Source organism: Fusarium venenatum (genome assembly GCF_020744135.1).
Source record: "Fusarium venenatum strain MPI-CAGE-CH-0201 chromosome Unknown EDB82scaffold_4, whole genome shotgun sequence".
Lineage (NCBI taxonomy): Eukaryota > Fungi > Ascomycota > Sordariomycetes > Hypocreales > Nectriaceae > Fusarium > Fusarium venenatum.
Window position 1 is genome coordinate 240566 of NW_027072132.1, and position 27143 is coordinate 267708.

Here is a 27143-nt window from a genome sequence, read left to right on the forward strand (position 1 = left end):
AAAATACATCATTTTCCTGATCAAGTTGCGTGACCTATCATGGCGTTACATCGGAGCGTGCATGTCGCAGCCCAGAAAAATGTTGTCTTTTTGAGCATTTGTCCGAAATTATCTAATGCGACAATTACATCTCATCTAAAATCCAACGAACCGAATTTCAACCTTATCTAGCATAAAGCTCTCGACAAATAATCCTACAATTTAACATGGTTGAGATGATCCCCTGAAAAGGAAGCTAATTTGTGATTGCCGTGGAAGAGACCCACATCAAATGTAACCTTCCATTCTGGACAGTCATATGGCCGCTTGATGTTCCGGTCCAAGGGTTTCAGTGAGTATAGACTATCCAATCACGGAGGAGGGATTAGAAAGTGACATGCTCATGAGTTTAAATGCATTTGACTTAAGCGAGCGATTTTTCTAACATATTTCGTTATGATTGTCAAAATGAAGCCCCGACCCATGCCAAACAAGACTTGTCCGAGGCCAAATTCAGAGAAATTAGACTTAGTCATGGTGTGATACTGCAAAAAAACACCAAAAACATACAACAGCGGGGATTCGCTGGTCGTCACCGACCCAACTACTAATCCGCCCCTTACCAGCTTATCTATGGGAGAGCGGACGGGATCCCGAGTTCTCTGATAGGTATGGTCGTATGTGGTAGAAGAAGTTGCAAGGCGTGCCTATATGTCAAGTCCTAACAGAGGAGATGAGTTGCTGAGAGGATCACATGAGCGCAGATCCAATGAGACAATTTGAGAATAATACCCACGTGCATGCTCTAGAGCCATAACCCTTCGAATAAATACACTGAATGACGAGTTGAAAACAAACTGACCACTGATAGCATTGACTGAAAGGTCGAGAGTATTAAACAGAATTGAAACTGTGTGGTTTCTATAACATACACAATGTCTTGGAGGTAGGCGGTCACTAGTGGCAAATGCATCAAGCGTCGGAAGCCTTATGCATTGTCATTCGATTTGCATCTACCCTCTCCAATCATGTGGAAAGGATTAGAAAGTGACACGCTCATGGGTTTAACTGGATCTGACTCAAGCCAAGCATTTGCTTAGCATATTTCTTTATGATCGTCCATGTTAGGCCCTGATATATGCTAACTAGGACTTGTCCAAGTCATCACCGGTCTAGCTACAAATCCGTTCTTTAACTACTTATCTGTAGGAGAGCGGATATGATCCTGTATTTTCTCTTATATTTGTTTATATGTACTGTGTGGCGCTTTGCACTTTTACCTTGGCAGGACACGTTGAGCTGACTTAATATGCATAGAACGTGCTGCTAGTATCGTAGAAATTTTAACAGTTAAAGTAACATTAGTGCCTAACTTGGATAGTGAAAAGTAGATAGATAATAACTCCCATAAATGACACGCGTGCAAGCAGTTGGTCTTCAGCCGATGGGGTTAATCTATTGCCGGGACGCAATAACCATCGCAGCCGCACGCCCGAATCTTCAAGGGGTAAAGCGAGTACTGAAAGAGTGATCAAGATATCACAAAGATCGGTGCCCCATCAAGAGACATCTTGCCCTCGAGCTCGTCACGATTCCAAGATTGCAGTGTGTGCAAAGAGAAGATTAACGCTCTGCCCATGAACTGCCATGTCACATCAACACGTTCCGGATCCGGATCCCGCTTCCTCAACACTAAAAGGCTCTCTTCATCTGGCGCTTGAACAATCAAATCGTCCATCGTGACACCTAGAGGCGCGATGCCCACCAAACCCCCTGATAACGTACCAAAGAACGTCACCCCGCCGCTCGTCGCCGTTGCGTTGTCTCGCAACCTTGTACAAGGTTGCAAAAACGCCTCCGCGTCATCAGCATCTACTTTCACTTTTCCCTCACATTGCATATCGAACGGCGTATCGCAGATGGTGGCCCAGAGTAAGCAAGCGGTCTTGATCACGTTGACCGTTGTGTCCTGCTCTGACTTGATGATACTCGGGCCAGTCAATTGATAATACATAACTTGCTCCTCGCCCCCATCCCCTAAGACTGTCATGGTGAAATTGGCTGAGGGTTTCATGGCGATGGAGGAACAGGCATTCAACCGGCGAGAGAGAGTTTCGTCATCATCTAGAAGCTCTTTGACTTGATCGGCTGTGACATGTGGCGTTAGCAGAGACGCAGCGGGAAGCGACGCGTGGTGATTATAGTCTCCAGAGGCTACTATCAGCTGCCTGGCCTTCAACACTGCATAAAGAGTGGGAATTATAACATTCAGGAACAAATCCCAAACAACTTCCTTCTCTTCAAGGCCTGTCGCCTCTCCGGGCGCCTTAACAGGGAAGTGCGTGGCTATCTTGTCGAAGGGAATGGCCTTGATGTATAGTTGACTACAGTCATCAGATAGACTGCAACACTTTTCAAGTTTGTGTCTCCTTCGAGTCAGCTCAATATCTTCCCAAGAACCTTGCTGCCATTGCCCTTGTTCAGGGAAGTTAGCAAAGTCAATCGCCCACGATGGCAGCAACTTGCTCGTTTCGCCATGACGCTCTTTCCAGGTTCCAGACTTGCTTTGTAACCCAGAATCTTCATCACGGCGGGCTATTAGATCGACCATATCAAGCACTTGAAACGTGGTTTCGCTCCGGATCGCCGAGTAAGTTGCCTGGACAAAAACCTTGTACGGATCCAAGTTGTAATTTACCGGGATTAGGGTCGCCTGATAAGGATCAATGAGGCCCAGCATTCCGTAAACCATGTCCTGGGGTTTATAGCACTTTTGGGTTCGAAACAAGTTTTGTAGTTCGCCTAGACATGTATAGTTCAAGCCTGACGTCGCGTGGAGGTTTAGTCGGGCAGCTGCGAATTTGAAACCCATGGCCTGTTTGAACGAGTCGGTCGCCTCCGTTTTGGTCTTTGCCCAGTCTAAGAGGAGCGCAATATCGCATTCAACCCAGTGGAAGCCAAAGCCGAACTGTAGCCGCTTAGCGAGTAGATATTCCTGGACGATCCAGAGACGCTCATGCCATGGTAGATTCTCCTCAATAGCAGCGGCGAGGGCAAGGTGTCGGCCGTGTAGATAGTGCCAGATTAAATCAAGCTCAGATCGAGCACTAGAAACAGCCTCTTTGCAGACAAGACGTCTGGTTGTGGGTGCGTTGATTGCACCCTCGGGCCCAATCGTTTTGGCAGTGACGTCCTTGTAAGCCGCCCGCCAGGCCTTGACCCAAAGCCCAGAGTCGAACAAGCTGCCTATTCTGATACCTGAATCTGGGTTCATGCTTGTGCGCCCTAGCCAGACATTGACGACTGCGGCATACCTGTATACGTCGCCCATAAGTGGCACTTGAATGTCCTTTTCCGATTTATTTTCCTGATTGATACAAATAGAGTCTATCCATATGGTCCGTATCTTTCGGCGGAAGCGGAGGCTTTCCAAGGCCGCAAACGCGTTGGGGGTGATTAAAAGTTGATGAACTTCATTGATGGTAACGGACGCTGTTGGAGGATCCCGCCCCCATGTATATGACAGGGCTTCATAGTAAGGCCTTGGGTATGCGTTGAATGATATAACGCGGAGCCTTGTCTTAATCTCTCCATTCTTTGGGCCTGGTAGCAGGTCGAGAATTCGAATTGAGCTTGTGCAATTAGGATCTAGCTGTAGATGGGGCTCGAAATAAAATTCATTTTTGGGTTTGAAAGCCATGAAGTATTGCGAATGGGACGGCTTTCTTCTATTCGAATATGTTAAGGTAGTAATGAGAGTGATATTTACGAGGTCAGGCTACTTATGTTAAAGGTATGTCTTGTTCTGCCTCCTCTTGCTTTTTCCTTCAGCTTGTTAGCGGCTTTATTACCCTACATACAGCATTGCTCAGCCGCAGTGACTAGCTCCCTGAAAATGACATCATAGCCATTTAGCGCACCGTCAACAGGACATATTACGAAAGTGATACCGACAAGGCTGAGAGGTCAAGCGGTTTATATTGAGGTAAATGGTGCCCTCAGCTGATGAACGTAGTCAGTCGTAAACCTTCTATATATGTGTCTAGGGAATAGTAACTCAGGCGCAATGAAAGGTTTGACAAATTACGCGGCGAGGTAGTAGCTTCCAGATGGATGTTTTTCCTTCCGCCTCATAGATGCAGGCTATATACGGATACACAAATGGCATCGTCAATAGGGCACGGTGACTTAACATAACCTGAAAAATGGAGGCTTCCTGCATACACCAAAGCACCTTGGGGTGGGCGAAGCCTTGTATAATTACCTAAGTCAGCCTATTACGTAGTGGGCTTGAGGCTATGTCAGGGGTCTGCTACCGAATGGATTCACGTGAGTTACTTGAATGACCTTCTGGCAGGGCGTAGTAGTACGGCCCTTTTCACTGCCAAAGCAAGTTTATTATATTTGCTATCTTATCACAAGGCTCGATGACTTATGTGAAAGCTTCAGGTTAACATTTTCACGAAAAAAAATGAATTTATAATTTAATCCCGCCCTGATGCCACCTGTACAAGATATGAACCAGGAGAAATAGTATCCTTCTACACTCGCTAGCTTGCCAACTCATTGTTGCATATAGTTAACTGCTGGACTGATCCCAATTTAGCCGAGGGATCAGAGTGGTGCTTGAGGTAGGCGGTCATTAGCGGCAGATGCAGCGAGCTTCGGGCGCCTTATGCCTTACCATTCAATCAGCATCCGCTCTCTCCAAACCTGCATCATTCATCGAAAGGTGTCTAAGATGAATCCGTACGAAGCCGACCCTACAAAAATCCCACAGCATGATCGATACGCCGATGTCCCCTTATATGGCCGATATCTCCCCACTTCAGATGATTTCCAGCCTGACCCGAAACATGCCAACTCAGGTTCAGATGATTCGTTAGAGTACTGGGCGTCTGTACTCGAACTATGCAATACTTCCAACAGGATATATCAAGGCTTAGAGGGAGCCAGAGACGTATTCGCGCTTGGTAGTGTTATCGTCAAATCCAGCCATCTCCACACTGAGCTTCAAGGCAAACGCGCAAGCCGAGATTTCTCATATGCAGATGCAAACGAAGTCAAGGCAACTGATCTGGCAAGGACTGTATTGAAAGATATAAAAATTCCCACTATCTATTTCGCAAACAAGATCAACGGTAGAGATGTCTTGGTACAGGAGAGAATTGCTGGAGTGGGCCTCAATATCGCATGGCAATACATCTCCGCCGAACAAAAGCAAAACTTCAAAGACGAAGCACGCGACATCTTGCGAAGCCTGAGCAAGATAGAACCTCCTACTTCAAGTACGACTCGATCATACATCGTCGAGGATCCGGATCCGAAAACACATCGAGGCATCCAGGAACTCGAATACAACCTTATCTTCTCTGAGGATAACAACGATGAGGATGTGTCATTTATGCATAACGACTTAACTCAATCAAACTGCATTGTCGACGATGACAAGATTGTCGGGCTTGTCGACTGGGAAATGGCAGGTTACTTTGGATGGAAGACAGCTGGCCATGTGCATGTCCACATTCGAACTCCTCGACGGCAGAACTTTGCGGCGCTGGATCTGCCGGAGGATGTTCTCAACAATATCCTTTTCTGGAATGACTTGTATGAAGTTTAAATCTATTAGATATGACACTAAATTTAGCCCGAGAGTCGAGCCTAGTAGGGGGTGCCATGAGGTAGCTGTCTATCGAGTATACCTATCACAAGGGCTCAACTTCGCAGCGCTGCCAGCATCTTTGGGAATAACGCCTGCAGCAACTGCAGACTGGTAGCACCACCGCCAATCTTTCTTACCCAAGGTACCATCACACTTCCAAGACCAAAAGAACCATCCATCACCCTTCTCAAAAGACTCTGCTTGTGCAGCCCAATAAGCTTTGTACCATGTTTCTTGCCCATCAACCTTGAATTCGTTTGTGTTCTTCAAAGTACTGTTCACTGATAGAGACCACTCGCCAACAAAGACATGTCTTCCCATGTCATCCTTACAAGCAGTCTCGATGTAGGCTTTCTTGTTTCCGGAAATTCTATTGTCGAAGCTCAAGTATCGGTGTGCATCGAAAAATATGTGCTCGTCATCTGGGAGATTGGTTCTTGGGTCTCCTGATCCCCAGGACTTGCCCTGTAAAACGTCGAAGTCAGTATCACCATCGTGTTTGCTTTATTTGGAGACATACCATGAATTGAATGTGTAAACGGTCAGCACTAGCAACCTTCAGATAACCCTCCATGGCTGTGATACGCTTGTATGCGCCCGGATAGTAATTCTTGATCATATCTGCTGCTTCATCCTTCCACTTTGCTACATGCACAGGTTCATTCAAAACCTCAAGCATCCCAACAGTGGTGTAGTTGCCGTTAGTATGAATGCGCTTCGTCATCCACTCGAGGAATCGATAAGCTCGCTCGTAGTTTTCTGGGGTATAGAATCCAGGGTCTGGCACAGACTTGAGAATCATCAGTAAGTAAAGTTCGACGAGATTGAATAGGATATACACACATGACCTGTAAACTGCTCGTTCGGGGAACTGATCCCAGGTCCAGAGTGAAGACCAATAAGCACGTAGATACCGTATTTCTTGCACAAGCCTACGATTCGATCAAGATGCCAAATACCACCACGAGGCCAGTATTCACCGTCTTGGATGATGTCTTCGTACATCCAGTAACCTACAGGAATTCGGACGGCATTGAGACCAAGACTGGCAATCTCTTTGATGTCGGCCTCTGTGATCCAGGTCTCCCAGTGCTTTTTGAAGGCGGCGTTGGCTTTAGCTTGACCGATACCCTTGACACATGCCCATTCATCATTATAAGCACTGCAGCCCATGGTTTTCCATGACTCTTCAGCCATCCATCGTTCAATGATGAATTGCGAGCCAAGGTTGACACCACGAATCTTGGTGTCGTCGGGTAGCCTTCGCTCGGTGATCTTTTCTCCGTTGGCCTTTGCAATCGCTGATTATCATGAGTATTTTACCTTTTGAGAGATGTTCAGGTATTTACCTCTGGACTGTGGGGTCCAGGCACTTGCTGCGCCAAGGAATAGATATAACAACGGATTGAAAAGCATCGTCGAGATAACGATGGTGTCGGGTTGGACTATGGAAAGTATCGGTGGAATTGGGACGAGGAATGCTGGATTGTCAAAGGCCCTGGCTACTTGCAATCAACAACGTGAACGACATGCTATTATATAGAGTTCGGCGGTTCCGTTATATGAAACGGGAATCTTCCGCGAACCAATTCCGCAATGCCGATCAATCTCGTTAAGAATTCCTGTATTCTTCTATAAGCGGGTAACACCGCAGACTGTTTGCACTTCCTAGGCTAGCCGACCATTGAGACTCCACGTCATGAAACAAAAGATCCCCATCCTGGCATCCTCACAATACCACCCTGTATCCACAACTCCCTCTCTTAGCGATACCGTTGGTTGATTCGGGCTAGGATTACAAGTGCGGCTGAATAATGTTGTTCGATACGACTCCACTTGTAAACCTGTTTATTTATATTGAGCTTGAATGATCCGATAATGTTATATGTTATGAACGGTCGAATATAATCTCGTCCATTTTCTAATGAGATTAGTAAACCTTCTGGACGAGATTTAGTTCTCACTATGTCGTAATCCCATAGGACCCCAAGGGTTAACATCGTTATCAACTCATCGAGGCATTCATCGTCGTTGTAGAAGTGTTCACTCCCTGTAATGCATCGTAAGAATCGAATAATTGAGGCCATATACTCGAGGTCCGATTGAAGGGGATCACTATAGGGGAAATTTATTGGGGTGTTGCATATCTCATCACAAGACAGTCCCGCCACCTCCAAAATGCCAGATTTGATGAGAAAAGCGGAAGCGACTGATTTACCACTGGCCCTACTGCTAAGATTTAGCATGTGTAATCGTTTTCCAAGGTCTGGTGTCCAGGTTGGAAGTGTATCTGAGTTACACATTTCCAGAAAGCGTAGATTTCTATTGCTGGTCAGGCGAGCAACACAATCTGATGAAAGGATCTGCTTGGCAGATTTCGTATAGTCCACTGGGATCGATAGAGCGATATCCGGTGTTAAGAAACCTCGAATTGAATACAATCTGTCTCGATCATCTGAGCACTCGTAGCGGCTCATCATGTACAGCAGAGATAACCACTCGATATTAACCCCGATTTTATAACAAGTACCGACCATGGCCTTCAGTAAAAATTTTTAATGTCGTCCAAGGTGCCGAGGGGATCAAGGAAGCATTGGTATTTTGAACTCCTTTCAAAATGCATGCATAGAAACATGATAGCACTCTTGTAACTGTTCCATAAGATATCCTCACTACCGAACCTCACAATCGATGTTTCTTGATTTGTGAAAGCTATTTCTTTGACCGTCCAAAGCCTTCGGTGCCAATCTGCGGCCAATAGCTTCTCAAATGCAAGCGCTTGATCATGAGTGATTGGAACAGGTCCTGCTCTATCCTCTCCAAGAAGATGAACTATTTGGTGCCAGTCTTGGGGGCTATTGATTGTATAGGGTACTTAATTTGCTAAGTCCCGTATTGTATCCATGATCGTATGGCTCCAGGAAGTTGCAGGGCCGAGCCAGACAACAACGTTGCTGGCCCACCGATATACATATTACATCCGTTGAGCCTGGGCAGATCGTTCGGCAAGATCTCTTCGATTGATACATATTGAATCGCACCAGAGAATACGGCCTAGATCATGGTATCGAAGAGACCTTAGAGCGGAAGCGAGATTTGGTCCGACATCGAGACGTCCTGATTTAGTGGGACTTATTGAATGCTCCCCGCATGACTGTTGCTGAGTAGTAAGGTTGATCGTTTCGGGATGAGACTGATCACCCCAGCAGTAAGACAAAGCCTCATAATCCGGTATCTTACGATCTTTCGGAAGCTAATTCTCTCTGCAAAATGGTGCCTGTGAGGGGGTCTTCGGGCGAGCCAGGCTGCAGCTCCAAGAGTCGTATCTCGAGAGGAAGTAAACGAGAATATTTGAAGTGAGATATCTTGGTCCTATAAGGAAAACTCCAAAAAGGAAGGATAGGGTATAAAAGACTAGATATGATTCTGTTGGGACAATGAAAGATTCTTGCAATAGAAACGAGAGGGTTTATTGTTGTACAAATAAGAAGAGGAAATCATAAGCCTTCATTATCAATCATGCTTTAGAGAAATAAGCGCTCATATTATTTGAAAATCACACCAAGTTTTGATATGACGAATCAGTAAGTGCCCTTTGAGGCCCGATACGCTGCAGCTGAGACACGAAACAACGATCAAGCCAATGGTATCAACGTATAATTTGTTCCTAAGCCACCATCTGACGTAATCTGACGGATGTATTGAGTGGAGGGCAGATATTACTCTGTCTTGACTTTGGCAGCCTCGTACGAGAATAAAATTCTATCAATAATGGAATTTGTTTTCTCTCACACAGAGTTTATCATTTTGCTTAGACCATGGACGCTTTTGGAAGCGTTGGGACAGCGACATCGCTCCTAGTACAAGCATTTCATCTATTTCGACATGTGTCGTCAGCACGTAGCTTTGCAGATAGCGCAGGGACACTTGCTGCACTAATCGCAATCGAATATTTCCGATTCGAAACATGGCTTCAACAGAGTGGTTTGCTGATCACCGATCCTGTGTCTGGCGAGTTTATTGTTAGCGAAAGCTCGTTGCGCCGAGCTATTCTTCTTGCTTCAGACGCAAGGTCGCTGGCGATGGACTATGGTCGCGTCGAGCGCCATGTCTTGATGGTTATTAGCCAAGCCCATCAATGTCTTTTGATGCTACAAGAGCTGCGTGAGAAGTACTCTCTTCACAACAATGTCAGGAATGCCGGCGACACCGAAACTCTCAAGTCTGCGGCAATCCAAGATAGTCGTGAGATACCTACGGCAGCACCGCTGTTTCGGAATGACCAAGTCGCTGAAGGCATCAAAAATAACAAAAAACTCCACCAACATCGTGCAAAAACGGTCAGCTTCTTCCGTAAGGTGAACTTTACCTGGTCGTTCAAAGATGATATTAGTGATCGCACCAAAGTCATGGAACACATTTCAACTCTGAAGTCCTGCAACGACGCGCTTCTGGAATGTCTACCAATAACACAGCAGGGTACAGCTGATAAGCTCGTGAATATGAAGGCGCTCGCCCTGTCAGGTTTACCTTCGGACTTAAAGGGGCTTAGGAGTGCTGCCTCGGCATTTGACGATACGATGCACCGTCAGATTTACCAGGCAATGGTTGTCAAAGCTAGAAGAGTAGAGGAAAGCACTCAAGCAGTATCAAGCGAAGAACTTGAGCGGATCAAGCTGGATCCTGCAGACTTTCCTCTCCAGGGACAATCAACCGAATTCAGAATCGTGTCTGAATACACAGAAAAGTCGCCAGTTATCTCAAAAGAGAAGATGGATGTTATCTTGGAAGGTGTATCGTTCCCAATCTCCCTGACTGAGAATGACCTTAATCTTCTCAAGGATCGCATTGCACACCTCTCCACTCTGCTCCACAATGCCGGCCATCCTTACTTTCCAATACTCCCACTTGGCATCGGCTTCTTTCAGCAATCTAGGACTTCATTCACCCTCGTCTACCAACTCCCCTCGTTCGCTCAACAGCAGGAGGTTCCTCGCTCGCTCTATTCTCTCCTCCCACGAAATAAGTATTCGATTGAAGGTGAAAAGGCTGCCGGGACGAACAGATTCATACCATCACTAGAGGAGCGTTATAAGATGGCTTCTGCCCTTGCTGATGGTGTACTCTCTCTACTTGGTGTTGAGTGGATGCATAAAAGCATTACAAGCCGGAACGTTGTTGTTTACCATGCGTCAGGAAAATTGGATCTATCCTCTCCTCAGTTATTAGGTTTTGGGCTTGCACGTCGTGAACGACCTGAAGAACGCAGTGTCGATGTACGCGACTACACGCCCTCTCCATGGCGCTTTTGGCAACACCCGGAACTGGTATGTCTCTTTCACTACCTTACCCCTATGACAGCGGAGTGACTAACCTCTTAGATAGCGTTCTGCTGGACAAGAACATCGTAGGTTCGAACGTCGCTTCGATATCTTTTCGCTAGGTGTCGTCCTATTCGAGATAGGTATGTGGCAGGACGCTCACTACTACAGCTCGTCTGGGTCTGCATCAGCGGGAGCGGCCAACGCCGACGACCTTCGCCGAAGGCTAGTTACTGTATGTTCACGTGAGATGGCTCATCGTATGGGCCAGGGGTATAAATCGGCTGTCATGGCGTGTCTAGATGGGGACGAGATATGGTTGGGAGATGCATGGGACGGTGCCGAGATGGAGGAAGAGGTGGAAGAAGGGATGCAGGATAGAGAGCCTGACGTTGCTGAAATGTTTTATTTGCATGTTTCCAGCGTTCTCAGTTCTTGTTGTAAATAGAAATGGTTGTTTAGTAGCCTGTCTCTAGACACTTTATCATGCACGATGGGAAAGGTACACAGGCGTTGATTTAATGAGAATCGTTTACCCTTACTAGATAAAATTGAAACAGACTATCTACCGAAGATCAGGACACTTCGTCGTGAACCTCACTTGCATCTGATTCCATCTCGCTGTCATCATCATCACTCGGCTCGCCCGTGAATCTGACGAGGAACTGTGGGTTCAAGTCAGCTGGCAGATTTCTAGAACCCAAGATCCTCTCTAAGCTTGCTCTTGGGATCGTGAAGCGACCTCCCAAAGCTTTTACCATTCGTATCGTCGCTAAATCTTGAGACTTGACAGAGTACCACGTCACCGACTGTCCTTCATGGTCTTGAGCATTAACATCAGCGCTGCCATTTTTAACCAGAACATAGACCATTTCAGCTTTTCCCAACCAAGAGACCATCTGCAGAAGTGACATGCCCTTTTTCGATCTGTAATTAGCATCAGCACCAAGCTTGAGAAGGAGACGCGATGTGCTGACATGGCCCTCAGGTGCGGAGAGCCAGAGGAGATGGGTCAGTAAAAAACTGTAGTCAAAGTCCCCGTGGGAGGCGATTTTCATCTCATTCTTCACTGTTCGGAGAACTACGTCAAGGAGATGTGTCATCCCATCTTGAGCAGCCAGAAGGCTAAGACGGAAGGCCAAACTTCTGTGCATGAGAAATCTGTCGGCGCGGCGTGCACCATGGCGCTGTACTAAGTAATTCGCGATATGGAAGCGTCCCAGCATAACATCCTCTCCAGTCCGCTCGAGGCCAAACTTGTTCGCCAAGAGTTCGTCACTCTGTCTTGTATGCCGGTAGCAAAGATCCAACGGCCTGGAGCGTCTTCTGTTACTCATATCCCTGTAGCCTGATCTGGCGTTGACATCGGCACCAGCTTGACAGAGTTTCATGGCCACATCAACATGACCATTGAACACAGCGTGGTGTAACGCAGTCATTCCACCTTCACCTCGCTGATCTAGCAAGTCCTTTGAAATAAGCTTGGAGAGCAGATAGTCTACTATGACTGGGTTTCCGTCCTTGCAGGCTAGATGAAGTACTGTCTCCTGATGATCGGGGCCTAATGCAAGTAGTGGGATTTTGTCTGTGAATGGATGCATTGGTTCAAGGAGGTACTTGAGTGGAATAACGTCGATGTCAGTGTTGTTGACCACGTACTCGTACAACATGTAAACTCGATGCCCGTTTTGCACCCAGGTGCAATTTACATCGGCACCATGCTCAAGAAGGTACGTAGCAATTTCGAAGTTGCGCTCACGGACCGCATTCATCAGCGGTGTACGACCCATGTCATCAGTGCAGTCTATGTTGGAACAGTCTTTCAGAATGCTTTCCAGTATTGTGGTGTCAGCGTGGAGCGAGGCACAATAGCTGTGTAGCAGGGTATCTGCGTTATCAAAACTGGATGAAGGAGATAAATCCCTGACTTTGTCGATCACAAAATGGACCATGCTGGGTAAACTGGTGCAAAGGATGTCTTCGAGGGCAGCTCTCCAAAACATTACTGCAGATTCTGTATCGGAGTTTGGAAAGATATTTGTAGCGTCTATGATTTGCTGCATCATCTCAGGTCCCGACGTTGCTGCAAAGCTGAGATGTCGGAACGTCTCGAGCCTAGTTTCGTTGTTCTCCTCAGACCACTCCGAGATTTGGCAATATTCATAAAGCACTTCGAGTGTTGATAATGCAGAGTATAGCCAGTATTCTCCACAGTAGACAAGACGCTCATGAGGTGGATGGATTCCAACAGCTTGCATAATCAGAATGTCGTCATTCTTTTGACTCCCGTTGATAGGATCCGTGCGGCCAGCACCTTGCATGTTGATTATATCGTTTAAACTGCGTATTGGTAGGTCATCAATGTCGTCTTTTACAAAATCCATCAGGGTTTCCAGGATTTCCACTTGATTCAACTGGATTGAAAGGTCAATGGATGACATGCCTTGGTGTTCAAGAAGGGGATCTGCTCCACAGTCAAGAAGCTTGTTGGCCAATGTACTCATACGCATGTCAACAGCCCAGTGTAGCGGTGTCCCACTATGGGCAATGCTGAATTGATTGACTTCTGAATTCTTTGCGGAAGCCAAGCTGTGGAGTCCATCCGTATAGTCTAGCATTAGAGATGTTATATCTTGGATGTCGTCGTCTTCCAGAGATATGAGCCAATGCCATGGTGTTTCGCCGAGCTTGTTTTCCAAAGAGGCATCAGCGCCATGTTCCAAGAGGGTCCAAGCATTGTCGACATTTCCAAACCGAAGCGCAAGATGAAGAGCTGTGTTCCCTGCATTGTCCTGCATATTGATAGTCTCTTCGTCAACCACAGCCATGGCATTGCGGAAGTGATCTGGATCAATACCCAACGCCGCGCCAGCATGGAGATATGTATTCATGGACCGGCTCATAAATGAAGGTACCGAACTCATAATTCCGTTAATTGGAAATTGTCCGGCACCAAGTAACATCTTAAGAACTTGCTGATTTGCTGGAAGGAACATTGTTTCGATATACTCGGCATCAGCCACCCCTTTGTCGTTCATCTCCCTGGCCCCTGCAAGCAGTCTTTGATGCTTCTCAGCTTCATTCAAGGCTTCCTGGTCTCCCAACAAGAGGAGAAACTCTCTACGTGCTAAGAGACAGCCGTTTGTGATGGCTTTGAGCAACCATGGTTTTTGCTCATTGTTAAAAGATTCATCGATCGTGTATCCGGTTGCTAGCATCAAAGGATGAAAGATTGACGCAGCCACAGCTGAACCAAGATCTCTTGCCTCTAGCAGATATTGTCTAGCGTCAAGCGAGTTACTGGGAATTCCAAACAAATCGATACTGGCGTAACAAATTTGCATGTAGGCGTTTGCTCTAACCTCAGCAGAAAAGGCTTTGTTCTCCGATACCTGTTTGAGTGACTCGATGAACATGGTCTGTGCCGTCCAAGGTATATTAAAGAGCCTCAGGAACTCAACAGTAGTCTTGTCGAAGTGTCAGGTTTAGGTTCTAATCAAGACCTTCACAGGATGATAGTGGTTACTCACCGACGACAATGCAGGTCCCACCTCGACAATGTATGGCTTACGTAACTTTGCAGTTCTGTCAACGAACTTGTTAACATAATTCCTATAATAGATCACATTTCTTTGATCACTTACCCATATACATTTTCGAATGATAAGCTCTCCATTGCTGCATCCAAGTCTCGCTTCCACATGTCTGACGACAGTGTATATCGAAAACACCTCTTCGGCATGGCAACATCGCGCATATAGAGATGGGCCCGTTCGGTACTAGAAACTGCACCTCGAAGGATTATGTTCCTGTCGTATTCATCCTCCACAGACAACGAAGCATCGGAAACGATTAGGTCTTGTGCTTTTCTCTTATCTATTTCCTCCTGTTCTAGCCCTTCGAAAGGGTTTCGACCATTCAAGAGCACTCTCCAGACCAACAAGCCAAATGAGTAGGTGTCGATATGTCGCAATTGAGAGACAGGAACTTGTTTGTACAGCTCAGGAGAATTCCATGGCTTTGTTCCCGCACTGATTTCGACCTTGTCTTCTTGATGTTCGGTGCCATTTGTGATGTGGGAACATCCAAAATCACAGAGTTTGGCCTGGATCTTGCCATCCCTACCCTTGAACATCAAGATGTTGTCAAGTTTGAGGTCGCCATGCATGATACCACAGGTATGAAGCGCTTGTAGGCCAGTTCCAACGTCGCGTGCAACTTGCAGTTTGGAATCAATACCCAACTTCTCCGTTGAAAGATACTCAGTGAGCGTTCCTAGATGTGCAAACTCGAGAACGATCATCGGCATCCAAGCTGCACTACATGCATCCAATCTAGTCCAACCGATAGTTTTGATATTGACAATGTTTTCGTGTTCCATAAGAGGCGGATGCGACAGAACACGCAGCTCATTTGCCAGGGCTTTGTAGCTCCGTTCTGAAATTTGTTTCGACTCTGTGGCAAGGATAGGATACTTGGCTACGCCTAGACCCTCAGCGTAACGCGTTTGGAAGTATCCCCCTCGTGCAATCTGACGTGAAGGTCGAGCAACAAAGTCATGATGTCCGAACCAGGTTGTGATGATGCTACCATTGAATTTGGCCTCGTTTATGAGTGTCATCAACTGGTATGTGATGGGGAGCTTATCTATTGATCTGCTTGGAATACGCGCCTGAGCTTGACCAAATGGAGCAGGATGATGATCATTTTTGGTGTTCTGAGAGGAGAGAGTCAATTTGGCGGTAGCTTGTGTCAGCTTCTCGATTCCATTATCACAAGTATAAGAAGAATATTCTGCCTCGAACTCGCCACCATCATTGTTGTCGTTGGTAAAGGACTCCATTATCAAAAGCCACAATTGTTTGGTAAGGATTTAAATAGGCAGGCGATTTTGGATCATAGATGAGAGGGGAAGACCGAGATAACCCGGTCTAGATAATGGTAGCCTGCTTGACATTGACCCCTGCACATTATTTTCAGCTCAAGCAGCCACACAGGCCCAACTCCAATGATATCTCTGATCGCTACACCATTGTTAGACACAGCCCCTCATGTTGTCTCAAGAAACTCCGAGTTCTCACTCATCTCCCGGTCAGATAAAACCATTCCCCCAACAAACCACATTAAAATCCACACACGAGCACTTTTATATCGATAGAACAATGCCAAACTCATTGTGGTCGAAGCAAGAAGACGTTGATGCCTTTTGGCGAGCGTCTTCCTGTGATAATCCATCCGGGGACAGCGTTCTGCACCTTGCTGTTCGTAAAAACGACACGGAACTTGCTAGCAATCTTATTGATGCTGGGTACCCAGTAGACTTATTTAACGACGACGGGAAAACGCCTCTTCACCTCGCAGCAGAGCTTGGACTTATTGACATCAGCAAACTGATGCTATTCCAGGGCGCTGATATTTTTGCGCAAGAGATTCCCTCTAATGGCGAGGATGGAGGCACTAAGGGAGATGATGCGTCCACTGATTCCAATGACAGTGCACTAAACACACGAGAGAACAGACATTCAGATTCCACGCATCTCCGTAAGGTATCGACTCCATTTGAAGCTGCTATGGAACAAAATACGACCGGGCTTTCAATATTGTTCGTTAAGCATGCGCTATCGACAAGACTTGATCCATCGCATGAATATACACTGCTCCAGGTCATGGCAAGAGCGTTCATATCTGAGAAGCAGGACCTACTTGAAGCATTTCATCAGTCAGGCTGGGGTATTGAACGAAAGCACTTAAGATATCGACGACCATTTCTTCATTACGTTTGTGAAGAAGCTGAACAACCTGATTCTATCAAGAGACTGAAGGAGCTTGTAGCTGACGTGACGAAACTTGACATCGTCGGTTTCAGTGCCCTGCATATTGCAGCCCAAATAGGAAGATGTCGCGATGGAAGTGTTGTCAAGTACCTCATCGATGCTGGTGCTAGGATCGATACCAAAGATAAATACTGGGGTGCTAGTCCGCTGATTGCAGCCGTTCAAGGCAAGAGACTGGTCAACGCTCGTGTACTTCTCGAAGCTGGTTCAGATCCCAATGCAGCGATAAAGCGCGGTGACATACGTCGGACATTCCTACACTTGGCCGCTCAAGATGGAATTCCCGAGATGGTAAAACTACTTCTGGAGTGGGGAGCGAATCCGAATGTCATTGATGAGCTGAACGGCACACCGGCTCAATGGGCTATACGCAGTAAGTAAACCGTCTTCCTTTTGACAGAGTCTTTGGTGTCATCCTGTCTACACCCGCATATACTGACTTTAACTGTTCACAGATAATCATATTGAAGCCGTGAAAATCCTTCTGGAGGGAAATCTAGACCCGAATTTTGACAAAGGCCATTCGATGCAAATGGCCATACGGATGCGACGACTGGAAATAGTCGACTTGTTCATGAAGCGTGGAGTAACAGTAAAACGTGACATGATACAACTCGCTCGGATATCTAACAAAGACAGTAGCATGCGTCTGTTGGAGATGTGCGTCAAAAACTTGTCAATTGGCGATGAAGATACTATCAACAAGGATATTGCAGACCAGGATATCAAATTCGGACTCCGCCTTAGCGGGTTTGACATCCCGAACATGATGAGACCTGATACATGTGATGATTACAGACTCTGCGCACTGCTTATCGAACACGGCTACGGAGAGAACCTAGAGGCTCTTCAAGATATCCCGAGAAGTCTCTTGATCTGCATTTGCGCTGAACACAACTTGAACAAAGCTGTATCACGACTACTGGAACTAGGCAACATCAACAAGAAAATTCGAAGCTACAGTGTTAGGCCATTTGGATGGACAGCATTACATGTGGCTGCTTACAAAGGCAACGTAACTCTAGTGAAGGACCTCAACTCAAACGGCTGGGACCCCGCCGATGAAGACAACCTTGGTCGAACAGCGCTTGATCTAGCGGCATACCATGGATCTGTGGAACTGGTAAAAAGTCTGTTGGCTACGTATTCCAATGTAGAGCATCGTGATAGAGATGGCCAAACCCCTCTACACTATGCAGTATCAAGCGACAGTCACAGGGAGATTCGTCTGCTAGAGTGCCTCGTCGAAGCCGGGTGCGACATGTTAAAGGCTACTGTCTCAGGTGAAACGGCACTTCACAGGGCAGCCCAATTCAATCTAAGTGAAGTTATCGCTTGGTTGTTGGAGAAAGGTGGCAAAACCTCCGCGAAAGACTCCCAATTGAGAACACCGCTTCATATCGCCGCTTCCGTCAACGCTGTCCTGGTGATTGAGAAACTACTCTCTCACGGCGCACAGTTGAACACTGTGACCATCGATGGTCGGACACCTCTGCATTGCGCAAGCCAAACTGGTGCGGACGATTCCGTGATCACTCTACTCGTTGCTGGGGCAGATGCAAACAAGACGGACGGTCGTGGCCACACAGCCCTGGCAACAGCTATATACTGGGGTAAGTGCAAACCGAGTACCATCAATACGCTCCTTGAGCGTACACAGGTAGACTGGAAGGCTCCACGAGCAAGCCACTTGGTCTTTATCGCGACACTAGCTGCCAAGTCTTCAAGCCGTGCTTCGGTACTTGAAAGTGTTATTCAGACTCTACACGCAAAGGTGGGAGAGAAGAAAGCGTCTCGCATCATCAGACGGTTAATGCCCGAGATGGTTCCCGAGATACTCGTCAGCGCAGACGATTTGGATCGGGGATCTCCAGCTGATATTATTCCATCATTACTCGACTTCCTGCCCGAAAACAAAGAAACAGGCCATCTTCTTCTCTTCCATATGCTTCTAGTTATCATCAAACACGGAGGAGATGACGATGGACATCTCACCCGCCGTCTTCTCTTACTGGATGATAGCAATGTTGCCCAAGAGATACCGAAGAACTGGGGCTTTCAGGGCCTATGCTGTCGTTATGGGAGACTTAAACAGCTCCGTGTGTTTTTGGGGCGTGGATTGAACCCATGGGGCAGATTTATGGTTGATGGAGTTATGTGCACTACCGAAGATATCGTAAAGCAGTTTTCGCCAGATATGTTGAAGTCATTCCAACGTCTGACTGACGGCTTGGATGTGCTGAGGAGTGTCTGCATCAAGGATCCATCGATACTTCCAATGCTCGGAAGGATATATCCCCCCTAGGATCTGAGTAACAGTAGGGCGGATTTCTGTGTCATTACGTCTGGTTGTAGGTCAGACTATGATACATTGGGTGGCATGGACGTGGACGCCCCGGAAACAGCAGACCCATCTCAAACATAGCTTGTCATAGCTTATTTGATGGTACCGATCAAGACGCCGCGTGAGACGGTTAACATGAACTCAGAATTGACGTTCCAGACCCCGAAAGAATACACGCTGTTTTCTACATCAGTAAACGCAGGGAGTCGGAAGTACGAGTGTTTAGACTAATTCGAATTACAAGTGTTAATCTGCACTAAAGTTCAGGAGAGAGAAATCGGATCTCTTTCAACCCAGTGAGACTTGGACTGCAGAGAACGCCCTCTTCTAACTCGCCTGATTAAAAGACTGTGCTTTGGCAATAGTTTGCCAATCAAGGCACGAAGCCTATGGTATTGAACTCCACAGCCATTACTTCGCAGTTCGGAACAAAAGGTCGTCTGTCGGCTGTAGACGGTTGATTTTTCTCGCTTCAGAACTTACAGTGCGCCCGTCATCGGTGGCACGGTAGCCCACATCACGGTAACCCGTTATCCCAATGGATATCGGCTTACATTGTAGAGCATCGGAAGAACTCCAGTGGCTTTTACTGTGAGTTGAAGTCAATATTTAATGCTGGTCCCTCCTTACCTTGACTGGTGTAGTAACCGTTTAAAGAAACTGGTCTGACCAAGTCTACTTTTGTCTTATCATTTATCCACTTGAAGCTCACTTATAGTTTGCTGGCCTTTCACCATGTCTTCTTCGCAAACTCCCACCAACCCCAAGATCAACGAACTGGGATCCGGCTTTGGCGTTGAAATCCAGGGCCTTGACTTCTCGGAAGGTGTCACTGACAATGACCACGCTTTTATCGAGGAACTTGTCAAGATTGTAAGCTTCTACATCTCCAAGTCCGGTAGGAACATTGTTTATTAATGATTGTCTTGAAGTACGGTGTAGTGGTTATCCGCAAGACCAAGCTAGACGATGGAGCCCATATCACCCTAGCACGCACATTTGGAGACCTGGATGATGTCAAGCCGTATAACAAAGCAGGGAGAATTCACCGCCTGGACTACGACGAACTATTCGATGTTGGTAACATGGAGCATGATGGCTCTATTGTTGACTCTAGCAGTCCCCGGGCACAGGCCAATAGGGGGAACAGCCTATTCCATGTCGACTCAAGTTTCAACCCCCGTCGGGCGGGCTACTCCCTACTACTGTCTCATGAGCTGCCACCTCGAGGTACTGGCGGTAGTACCGAGTTCTGTGACACCCGAGCTGCATGGGACGACCTTGATGAAGCTACCAAACAAGAGCTGCTGTCAAAAGACTATATTGCCTGCCATTCCATCCTCCACTCTAAGAAGATTGCTGCGCCTGAGCACTTTTCCAATATGGATCCCGCCGACTACCCCATGGGTCGTCATCGTCTAGCTCAGAAACACGAGCGATCGGGTCGCATGAATTTATACCTCGCCAAGCACATCCATCATATCGAAGGTTTGTCGACCAAAGCATCACAAGAGCTTTTCGATAAGCTCTTCGATCATGCCACGCAGGATAAGTATCGCCTTGAAGTGGAGTGGCGCAACGTGGGGGACCTGGTCATCTGGGACAATACCTGCACCATGCACCGAGCAGTTGGAGGGCCTTTTGCCTACAAGTATAAAAGGGATATGAGGCGCGCTACTGTCCATGACGATAGTACCCAAGCTTGGGGATTGAACGAGCATAGCGATGTTCGTCAAGGTCTTCCCTGAATAGATCAATCATGTTACTGGTCGGAATGGATTGTGAGAGTCCTTATTTTGTTCATTCTATCTTTTACAATCCTAGACCGTAAAAAGAAAGCTGAATGAATATCTCGATAAGGGATCTATTTCCTGTACGTCATGGCTCTCCGTATACTTAGGAGCCGACCGTTGCCGACCATTGCCGTCCGTCGCCGTCTCTTGCCGACAGAGTCGCCATATATACTCACAATACATTGGCATTGAATTTCCCTTCCGCTCTTCCCCCTAACATTTCCTCCGTCCTTGACCGGTCCATGACAGAATATCTGTAGAGATTGATACAGAGAGACATGACCCTCGGAACAGGCAAACGGTCATACCGGGCCTGTGTACGGTGCCGGCAGCGCAAGACCAGATGTGACCTGTAACTACCCTTGCCATCTCGCTTTATCAGTACCGTATGGCTAATTCTAGTTACTTTTAGTGGTGGTGTCGGTATTCCCAAAAAGCCCCCCTGCGTAGCTTGTCACAATTCGGGAAGCGAATGTGTCCTCGCCGTATCTCGTCGAGGGCGGCAGACCACAAGCGGGGTAGCTTTTGGTTTGAATAACATCACTATTGCTCAAAGTAGTGAGTCTCTTGGTGCAATTATAGTCTCGCCGCAGGCACCGGACTATCCTTCAGACGCAGAAATGCAAGAATATGCGACAGACAAACCGCCCCAGCCTCTACGCATGGCACTCAGGAATCCTTCCGATGCTCTACAAATTCTGGCGTGTTCGCAAGATGACTCCCCTGTTTCAACACGTTCCTCAATCGCATACTCCGATACTACTGGGCGGTTGGCCCCCCAAGCATCCTCTCTTGAACATAGCACGACGCATGGTAATCGGCCAACGCCCAGTTTTATTCTTGATAACTACGACCTAGTCAAGAGGGGCTTACTACATTCGAGTATTTTACCTGAGCTCCTACACATGTCAGTGACTTTAACCTGCTAATGCATGGGTTTAGTGGCTGATTATGAAGTAGATACGCCAAAAACTACCATCCCTATTGTCCCATCGTACCAGAATACTTTCTAGGCTCATCAGCCTTGGAGAAAGTTCAAAGGCCCGACTATTTCCTTCTCACCATTATTCTGACTATTGCCTCAAGAGACTCTCCGAATCATGTACTGGTACATCGCTATTGCTGGGACCATACTCAACATCTCCTTCTCCAAGTACTCCTCGCACATTCATGGTCCCAGACTCCCCGAACTGTCGAGGGTCTCATACTGCTATCGGAATGGTTACCACACATTCAGGCCAACCGAAGTACGGAAGCTAACAAGAGTTTGTCAAGTGAGGACAGAACGGCTTGGTCTCTCGTTGGCCTCGCTGTACGTTTGGGCTATCTTCTTCGTTTAGATACGGCTGCTTTCCGGAATTCCGTTGACGACGAATCGAAAGAACAAGAGGAGCGGAAGCGGCTAGTGTGGATTTGTAAGGTCAAATGATCCAGTGATGCGCGAGGCATGATGTCTAATTTTTGTCCTACAAGTTGTTTATCTCTTGGATAGACAGATATCCGTTCGCCTGGGCCATTCATTCTGGTCTCGAGGCCCAGCACTGTCGTCACACTTTACCGAAAAAGACTTTCCGAGTCTGAAGTCTACATCCGGCATTAACCATCAGAGCTACGCAGCGGTTCTCGAAGCAAACCTCGAACTGACTCAACTCATCTACAATGCTCATCAGATTCTATATCCATCTACCGACAAAACAATCACTATGATACACAATGGCGACTACCCTATATACCTGGATGACTTTGACCGCTCCATCACAACGTGGCATGCCAAGTGGAAAGATATCGAAGCACCGATCAATGTCAAAACGAGTCTCATGTTGACATACGAATACACACGTTTATATGTCAACGCCTTCTCCTTTCAGGCGGTCGTCATACGGAAGTCGACTCCGCGTTCTTCATCACAGCCTGGAAACAGACAACCGCACCCTGACCAGTTCGCTCATGGCATCATGTCGCTTCCAGATGGTAAATATGTTTTTGACGCTACGCAAGCGGCGAAAAGCCTCTTAGGTCTATTTACTCGTCTTGAGCCACGGCGGGCATCGTGTTACCTGCCTTCACGTTTTCATTTGTAAGCTTCATACAGATCATTCGATGCCATGTCCGCCAATTGTGCTGACAATGTCAAACATACAGATACGGGGTGTATGCAGCTGTGTTCCTCCATAAAACAAAAAGTGCTGGAGTGTTCCAGTCCGCTGCTGAGAAGCAAGAAGTGACCAATCTAGTGTTGCAGTTTATTTCCATCATGAAAGAAGCTCCACTTGTCGAAACACATGTCTGCCATGGGTACAGTGTCATGCTTAAAAGACTCTGGTGTCCAGACGACGGAGTCAACTCCTCTCAAGGCCAACATAGTCCTGGAATGGGCCAAAATGCGACAAGCCAAGGAATGGCCCAGCAGAGAGACATCGAGATTAATGTTGATTCTTCAAGTGCATCACACGAGCCCGAAATGCAACAGGAGAGCGGTCAGGATAGGTTCAACAGCTTTTTTAACCATGGTGGGCTGGAGTGTATCGGGGAGGAGTTCTGGTTGGGGAATGATGGCCAGCTCCCGTCAGTCGAGGAGTATCTTTTAGGGTCGTTCTGGCCTGGTATCACGGGATTTGAGATTGACAATGAATCTCGGCCTGGTGATCAAAATGAGATTCAACCCATGATGGGCGGGATTTAGGGTTTGATAATGTCTAAGTAGCGGTGACTAGATAATAAAATATCCCCGTCATCACGAACTCCAAATCAGTGGGGTTCAGCCTTGACATCATTGTGTCCAGTGTTAAAGCCTCGATATAGCATAATGACGCTGAAACAATAGTCTATGATGTCATAATCATCCATCACTATGTCTATGTTAAGGTTAAAGATTGAACATGACGGACGGTATGTCGATAGTCCGGTCCGTTAGTTATATAGCTTGAGTGTACATGTCATGTACGTAGTCAGTCTTTCATCTTTACATCAATCAATCTCATCAATTACATTGCAGCAATATTTATAATCCTTATACCTCCAAATTTGTATCATCACAATTTATTAAATCGACGATTACACCAGCAACTTATTATTAAACTCATATTTATATCATGTCAGCCTTTCGGGTTACCAACAGCCGCAGCTTTTTGGCCCTGCGCCCGGTCATCGCGCACAGCACAATCAACTCCCGAGTCCCTCAGGTTGTGCAAAGGAGCACATTTGCAACCCAGGGCTACGGGGACAACGAGGGAGACCCAGTGGGGTCCAAGGAACCTAATTCCCGAGCAACACATGAAGCGGAGCACCCAGGCCCGACACCCCCAGCCGGTAAAACAAAGCAGAACGAGACGGGCAAAAGTCCAGAGGATGCGAGTGCTCAATCCGGTGGATCAAGGTCCAAGGATGCTATTGAGAAAGGAAAGAGCCCGACCGCCGGGAGTATTGGGGGCAAGGAATAGTTTGCTAGCCCAGCCCATAGCTAGTTATTATGATCATAATGCGATTAACTCTCACTGATCAACTCTGTGGATCCATGCACATGACTTCTTTTTTCCGGTGTTGGATAAGGTATAACTTGTGCAGCCTTCTTGAATTTTGGAAAACGATGTGGACTGTAAATGATATTGTGAGTTCCCAATTCCCCATTACATCACATTGATATCTTTTTCAGGCAGACTCATTGTTCTTATTATCAATCATTAACTAAATACATACACCCGAACAAAAAACTAAAACGCCCCATATCCCAAACTCCTTTTCACTAAACGACCCAAAAGTACCATACTCGACCTGCCTATAACAGAAGCCAGCATCTATTCAGGAATCAATAGCAGTTGCCTCACAAACTCAATAAGGCTATTGATAGCTTCAAGCATTCCACCATGTCCCAGCTGCTTACACTGATAATCCCGTACCCTCGCCCATGAAAACAAGGCCCCATCCTCATCCTCATCAGGTACCATGTCAAGGTCGTCCTTATGCGACTTGAGATGCAAATAGATGTCGTGAAGAATCTCGCTATCCAGCTCTACAAACTGTTGGTACGTCAATCCCCCCTGAACAGCCGTGTGAGAGTCTATCCACTCGGAAGGATTATTCGTCAGTGTCTTTGTGATGACGTCGACAACCAAGTCTGCTGAGTCGGTGACTGCGGGATCTATAATCCAGTCGAAACAAGGGTCGGTGTCGACCTCTTTAAGAAAGCAACTCATCGAGGCGAGGCAGTCTTTCAGAGCGTAGAGCTCTTTGCGGACGCGGCTGACGGTCGGACTTGGGGGTATACGACGGCGCGGTCTCAGTACTGAGCCAGTGGAGGCAGGTTGAAAGGCTATATTCTTCGTTGTAAACGTGTCGAAATCCCTATCATTAATTAGTAAAGACCCATCAAACTAGCCGAGATAATGACTTACGCTCTCATGATGGGCAGAAAATCAGCAAAAGAGTTACTGAATTGACCCAAGCCTTCTCCACAACCCGCAAGTCTCAAATTGGCATCAATAGCTATATCCTGAGCTTGCAATACAACGCCCTTCTCAGGCTTAACTCCTTTCAACTCCGTTGCTGTTGTCCAAAGCTGGCTTCGAAGCTGAGTTAGTAGCTCCAAGACATCGGGGCTGAGTGGGATATCGACCATAGACTCCTGGGCCATCCAGCGGTTTCTGTATACCTTGAGCATTGTCTTCAGCTCCTTCGTCTGTATCAACAGTTGTTCGCATGTTTGACGGATCATGCTAGTTGTGGAAATTCGGTGACCACCGATCTCATGGGCGAGATTTGTGACATCTGCAAGGGCGGTCATAACATCGGTACAAGCCTCATGATATACCCTTGGGTTATCATTAAGGTCGAGAACTCCGTTGCTTTGATCTTGGTTGTCACCCGTCTCCACGTCTGGATCTTCATCACCCCATCTCCATTCCTTGCCATTCCAGTACAATGGCAAGTCTCCTGGTTCCCTCATCTTCATAACAAGATTCTGGGGCGCCGGTGATATATCATCGTTTCGGGGGGGTTGGAAGGAGCTGGATTCGCTAGATGTTACAGTAGTTGTCGAGGGCAGTTCTGGGTTAACAGCGTTGTCGTCTTTTGGTTGTAGCCCCGATTTCGTATCGGTGTTTGAATGCCCCTGGACAGGTGGTAAGTTAACAGCCTTGTCGTCTTTCGGTCGTAGCACTAGCGATAGGTAGGGACTCAAACACTCCTGGACAGTTGGTGGCACGGTTACAGGGGTCTGTTCCTCAAGCGGGGCTGGTGATGTTGGTCTGGACGATCCATCGAAAGACATGACAGAGCCGACAGTGTCGAGCTCTTCCCAGTCCTCGCTAATGGAGTCGCGTCGTTCGCTTGTCATTTTGGCGATTTTTGTGATGCAAATTTGTCGAAATTTGTTGGGGAAAGGATGAAAAGTGAAAAGTAATCTAGGCAGACACTGGGTTTGATATGACATAAAGGCGATGGTCATTGGTGTGACTGCATTAGGTCAGCAGCCTTTATTGTCTTACGTGTCAGTGAGTCAAACATTCTTTCTACGTTTAAGCCTCAAAGTAGTGGTTGCCTTATTCAATCAATAAAGACATGCCAACGTCACAGTAAATACCCCAATAGGGCGACAGCATGTACTAACAGTGGTTGGGGCAAGCCTCAAGTACAATCAATTCTATTGTAACTCAATCCATTATTAACCCGAATGTGATATCTTGTTGCTTGTCCAATGATACTCCACTTTTTATTTACTTTCGATGGCCAGTTATTAAATGGTTAGCACATTCGTAAGAGTTCTTTACTCAAACTCTCTATCGCCACACGAATATCAACGACAGGGCATTGATAACGAATCGGCATGTAATTGTTTAGATTTATTAATATTTACGAGTCACACCTGTGCTAGGAAACCTAGTCTTGAGAGAAAAACTTAACTTGAAATTATGTTGAAAATCTGATCTTCGCGGACAGATTAACCTTTATTGAAAACCTAGAGGAAATTGAGAAGGGCTGGGCGAAAGCTTAGGTGATCATCAAACACAATGGACTTGGAGACACAAGATCGAGAGAAGGAGTCTCTTAAATTGGGTTTAATATCAATTACAAGGACCCTCCTTTCTTGTTATCACCTTTAACCTTGCCCCATGCCTTAGCAACGGCGTGCTTTTCCTTATCTACCAAAGACTTATCCCGAGGAACGTACCTGTCTTTGCCTTGCATTCTTAAGCTGGTGTAATTTCGAATAAA

The 27143-nt window shown here is 46.8% G+C and overlaps 10 protein-coding genes across 10 annotated transcripts; 5 read left to right on the plus strand and 5 right to left on the minus strand.

The window, feature by feature from the left end:
- Window positions 1–1153: 1153 nt before the first annotated feature.
- On the minus strand, window positions 1154–3830 carry EDB82DRAFT_285713 (heterokaryon incompatibility protein-domain-containing protein). The gene has a single exon (XM_025736748.2). The coding sequence runs from the start codon at window positions 3677–3679 to the stop codon at window positions 1511–1513; it is 2169 nt and encodes a 722-aa protein (XP_025591677.2). The 5' UTR covers window positions 3680–3830; the 3' UTR covers window positions 1154–1510.
- Window positions 3831–4720: 890 nt separating this feature from the next.
- On the plus strand, window positions 4721–5599 carry EDB82DRAFT_436659 (uncharacterized protein; the record flags this gene model as incomplete). The annotated part of the gene is made up of 1 exon (XM_025736749.2): window positions 4721–5599. The coding sequence occupies one exon, from the start codon at window positions 4721–4723 to the stop codon at window positions 5597–5599; it is 879 nt and encodes a 292-aa protein (XP_025591678.2).
- A 34-nt stretch (window positions 5600–5633) lies between these two features.
- EDB82DRAFT_285727 (glycoside hydrolase superfamily) lies at window positions 5634–7230 on the minus strand. Its single transcript, XM_025736750.2, has 4 exons — window positions 6991–7230; window positions 6485–6942; window positions 6162–6431; window positions 5634–6106 (listed from the first exon to the last, which is right to left on the minus strand). The coding sequence occupies exons 1-4, from the start codon at window positions 7055–7057 to the stop codon at window positions 5669–5671; spliced, it is 1233 nt and encodes a 410-aa protein (XP_025591679.1). The 5' UTR covers window positions 7058–7230; the 3' UTR covers window positions 5634–5668.
- On the minus strand, window positions 7151–8337 carry EDB82DRAFT_285731 (uncharacterized protein). Its single transcript, XM_065607398.1, has one exon. The coding sequence runs from the start codon at window positions 8176–8178 to the stop codon at window positions 7405–7407; it is 774 nt and encodes a 257-aa protein (XP_065463074.1). The 5' UTR covers window positions 8179–8337; the 3' UTR covers window positions 7151–7404.
- Window positions 8338–9393: 1056 nt separating this feature from the next.
- Window positions 9394–11295, plus strand: EDB82DRAFT_285736 (uncharacterized protein). Its single transcript, XM_065607399.1, has 2 exons — window positions 9394–10968; window positions 11023–11295. The coding sequence occupies exons 1-2, from the start codon at window positions 9460–9462 to the stop codon at window positions 11050–11052; spliced, it is 1539 nt and encodes a 512-aa protein (XP_065463075.1). The 5' UTR covers window positions 9394–9459; the 3' UTR covers window positions 11053–11295.
- A 180-nt stretch (window positions 11296–11475) lies between these two features.
- EDB82DRAFT_466667 (uncharacterized protein) lies at window positions 11476–15866 on the minus strand. Its single transcript, XM_025736752.2, has 3 exons — window positions 14607–15866; window positions 14493–14547; window positions 11476–14429 (listed from the first exon to the last, which is right to left on the minus strand). Exons 1-3 carry the CDS (start codon window positions 15803–15805, stop codon window positions 11538–11540), a joined length of 4146 nt encoding a protein of 1381 aa, XP_025591681.1. The 5' UTR covers window positions 15806–15866; the 3' UTR covers window positions 11476–11537.
- Window positions 15867–17565: 1699 nt separating this feature from the next.
- On the plus strand, window positions 17566–18378 carry EDB82DRAFT_435543 (ankyrin repeat-containing domain protein; the record flags this gene model as incomplete). Its single annotated transcript, XM_065607750.1, has 1 exon — window positions 17566–18378. A coding segment is annotated over one exon (813 nt), but the record flags the coding sequence as incomplete, so codon positions are not given.
- Window positions 18379–19412: 1034 nt separating this feature from the next.
- Window positions 19413–23869, plus strand: EDB82DRAFT_568845 (uncharacterized protein). Its single transcript, XM_025736756.2, has 6 exons — window positions 19413–20013; window positions 20073–20791; window positions 21346–21840; window positions 21894–22348; window positions 22407–23010; window positions 23076–23869. The coding sequence occupies exons 1-6, from the start codon at window positions 19876–19878 to the stop codon at window positions 23614–23616; spliced, it is 2952 nt and encodes a 983-aa protein (XP_025591684.2). The 5' UTR covers window positions 19413–19875; the 3' UTR covers window positions 23617–23869.
- A 10-nt stretch (window positions 23870–23879) lies between these two features.
- On the plus strand, window positions 23880–24442 carry EDB82DRAFT_511078 (uncharacterized protein). The gene has a single exon (XM_025736757.2). It carries the CDS (start codon window positions 24026–24028, stop codon window positions 24371–24373), a length of 348 nt encoding a protein of 115 aa, XP_025591685.1. The 5' UTR covers window positions 23880–24025; the 3' UTR covers window positions 24374–24442.
- Window positions 24443–24549: 107 nt separating this feature from the next.
- On the minus strand, window positions 24550–26313 carry EDB82DRAFT_540115 (uncharacterized protein). Its single transcript, XM_025736758.2, has 2 exons — window positions 25325–26313; window positions 24550–25274 (listed from the first exon to the last, which is right to left on the minus strand). Exons 1-2 carry the CDS (start codon window positions 26263–26265, stop codon window positions 24728–24730), a joined length of 1488 nt encoding a protein of 495 aa, XP_025591686.2. The 5' UTR covers window positions 26266–26313; the 3' UTR covers window positions 24550–24727.
- Between the last annotated feature and the right edge of the window lie 830 nt (window positions 26314–27143).

Excerpts from the sequence above, each read along its gene's own strand:
- EDB82DRAFT_285713 (XM_025736748.2), bottom strand. The coding sequence starts at position 3,679 with ATGGCTTTCAAACCCAAAAATGAATTTTATTTCGAGCCCCATCTACAG.
- EDB82DRAFT_285727 (XM_025736750.2), bottom strand. The coding sequence starts at position 7,057 with ATGCTTTTCAATCCGTTGTTATATCTATTCCTTGGCGCAGCAAGTGCC. Across the intron at positions 6,943-6,990 it reads CTGGACCCCACAGTCCAGAG|CGATTGCAAAGGCCAACGGA; the intron begins GTAAATACCTGA and ends CATGATAATCAG. Across the intron at positions 6,107-6,161 it reads GTTTACACATTCAATTCATG|GGCAAGTCCTGGGGATCAGG; the intron begins GTATGTCTCCAA and ends GACGTTTTACAG.
- EDB82DRAFT_285731 (XM_065607398.1), bottom strand. The coding sequence starts at position 8,178 with ATGGTCGGTACTTGTTATAAAATCGGGGTTAATATCGAGTGGTTATCT.
- EDB82DRAFT_285736 (XM_065607399.1), top strand. The coding sequence starts at position 9,460 with ATGGACGCTTTTGGAAGCGTTGGGACAGCGACATCGCTCCTAGTACAA. Across the intron at positions 10,969-11,022 it reads TTTGGCAACACCCGGAACTG|ATAGCGTTCTGCTGGACAAG; the intron begins GTATGTCTCTTT and ends CTAACCTCTTAG.
- EDB82DRAFT_466667 (XM_025736752.2), bottom strand. The coding sequence starts at position 15,805 with ATGGAGTCCTTTACCAACGACAACAATGATGGTGGCGAGTTCGAGGCA. Across the intron at positions 14,548-14,606 it reads TCATTCGAAAATGTATATGG|AACTGCAAAGTTACGTAAGC; the intron begins GTAAGTGATCAA and ends GTTCGTTGACAG. Across the intron at positions 14,430-14,492 it reads TGGGACCTGCATTGTCGTCG|ACTACTGTTGAGTTCCTGAG; the intron begins GTGAGTAACCAC and ends CACTTCGACAAG.
- EDB82DRAFT_568845 (XM_025736756.2), top strand. The coding sequence starts at position 19,876 with ATGTCTTCTTCGCAAACTCCCACCAACCCCAAGATCAACGAACTGGGA. Across the intron at positions 20,014-20,072 it reads TCGAGGAACTTGTCAAGATT|TACGGTGTAGTGGTTATCCG; the intron begins GTAAGCTTCTAC and ends ATTGTCTTGAAG. Across the intron at positions 23,011-23,075 it reads CTGCCTTCACGTTTTCATTT|ATACGGGGTGTATGCAGCTG; the intron begins GTAAGCTTCATA and ends TCAAACATACAG.
- EDB82DRAFT_511078 (XM_025736757.2), top strand. The coding sequence starts at position 24,026 with ATGTCAGCCTTTCGGGTTACCAACAGCCGCAGCTTTTTGGCCCTGCGC.
- EDB82DRAFT_540115 (XM_025736758.2), bottom strand. The coding sequence starts at position 26,265 with ATGACAAGCGAACGACGCGACTCCATTAGCGAGGACTGGGAAGAGCTC. Across the intron at positions 25,275-25,324 it reads TTTCTGCCCATCATGAGAGC|GGATTTCGACACGTTTACAA; the intron begins GTAAGTCATTAT and ends AATTAATGATAG.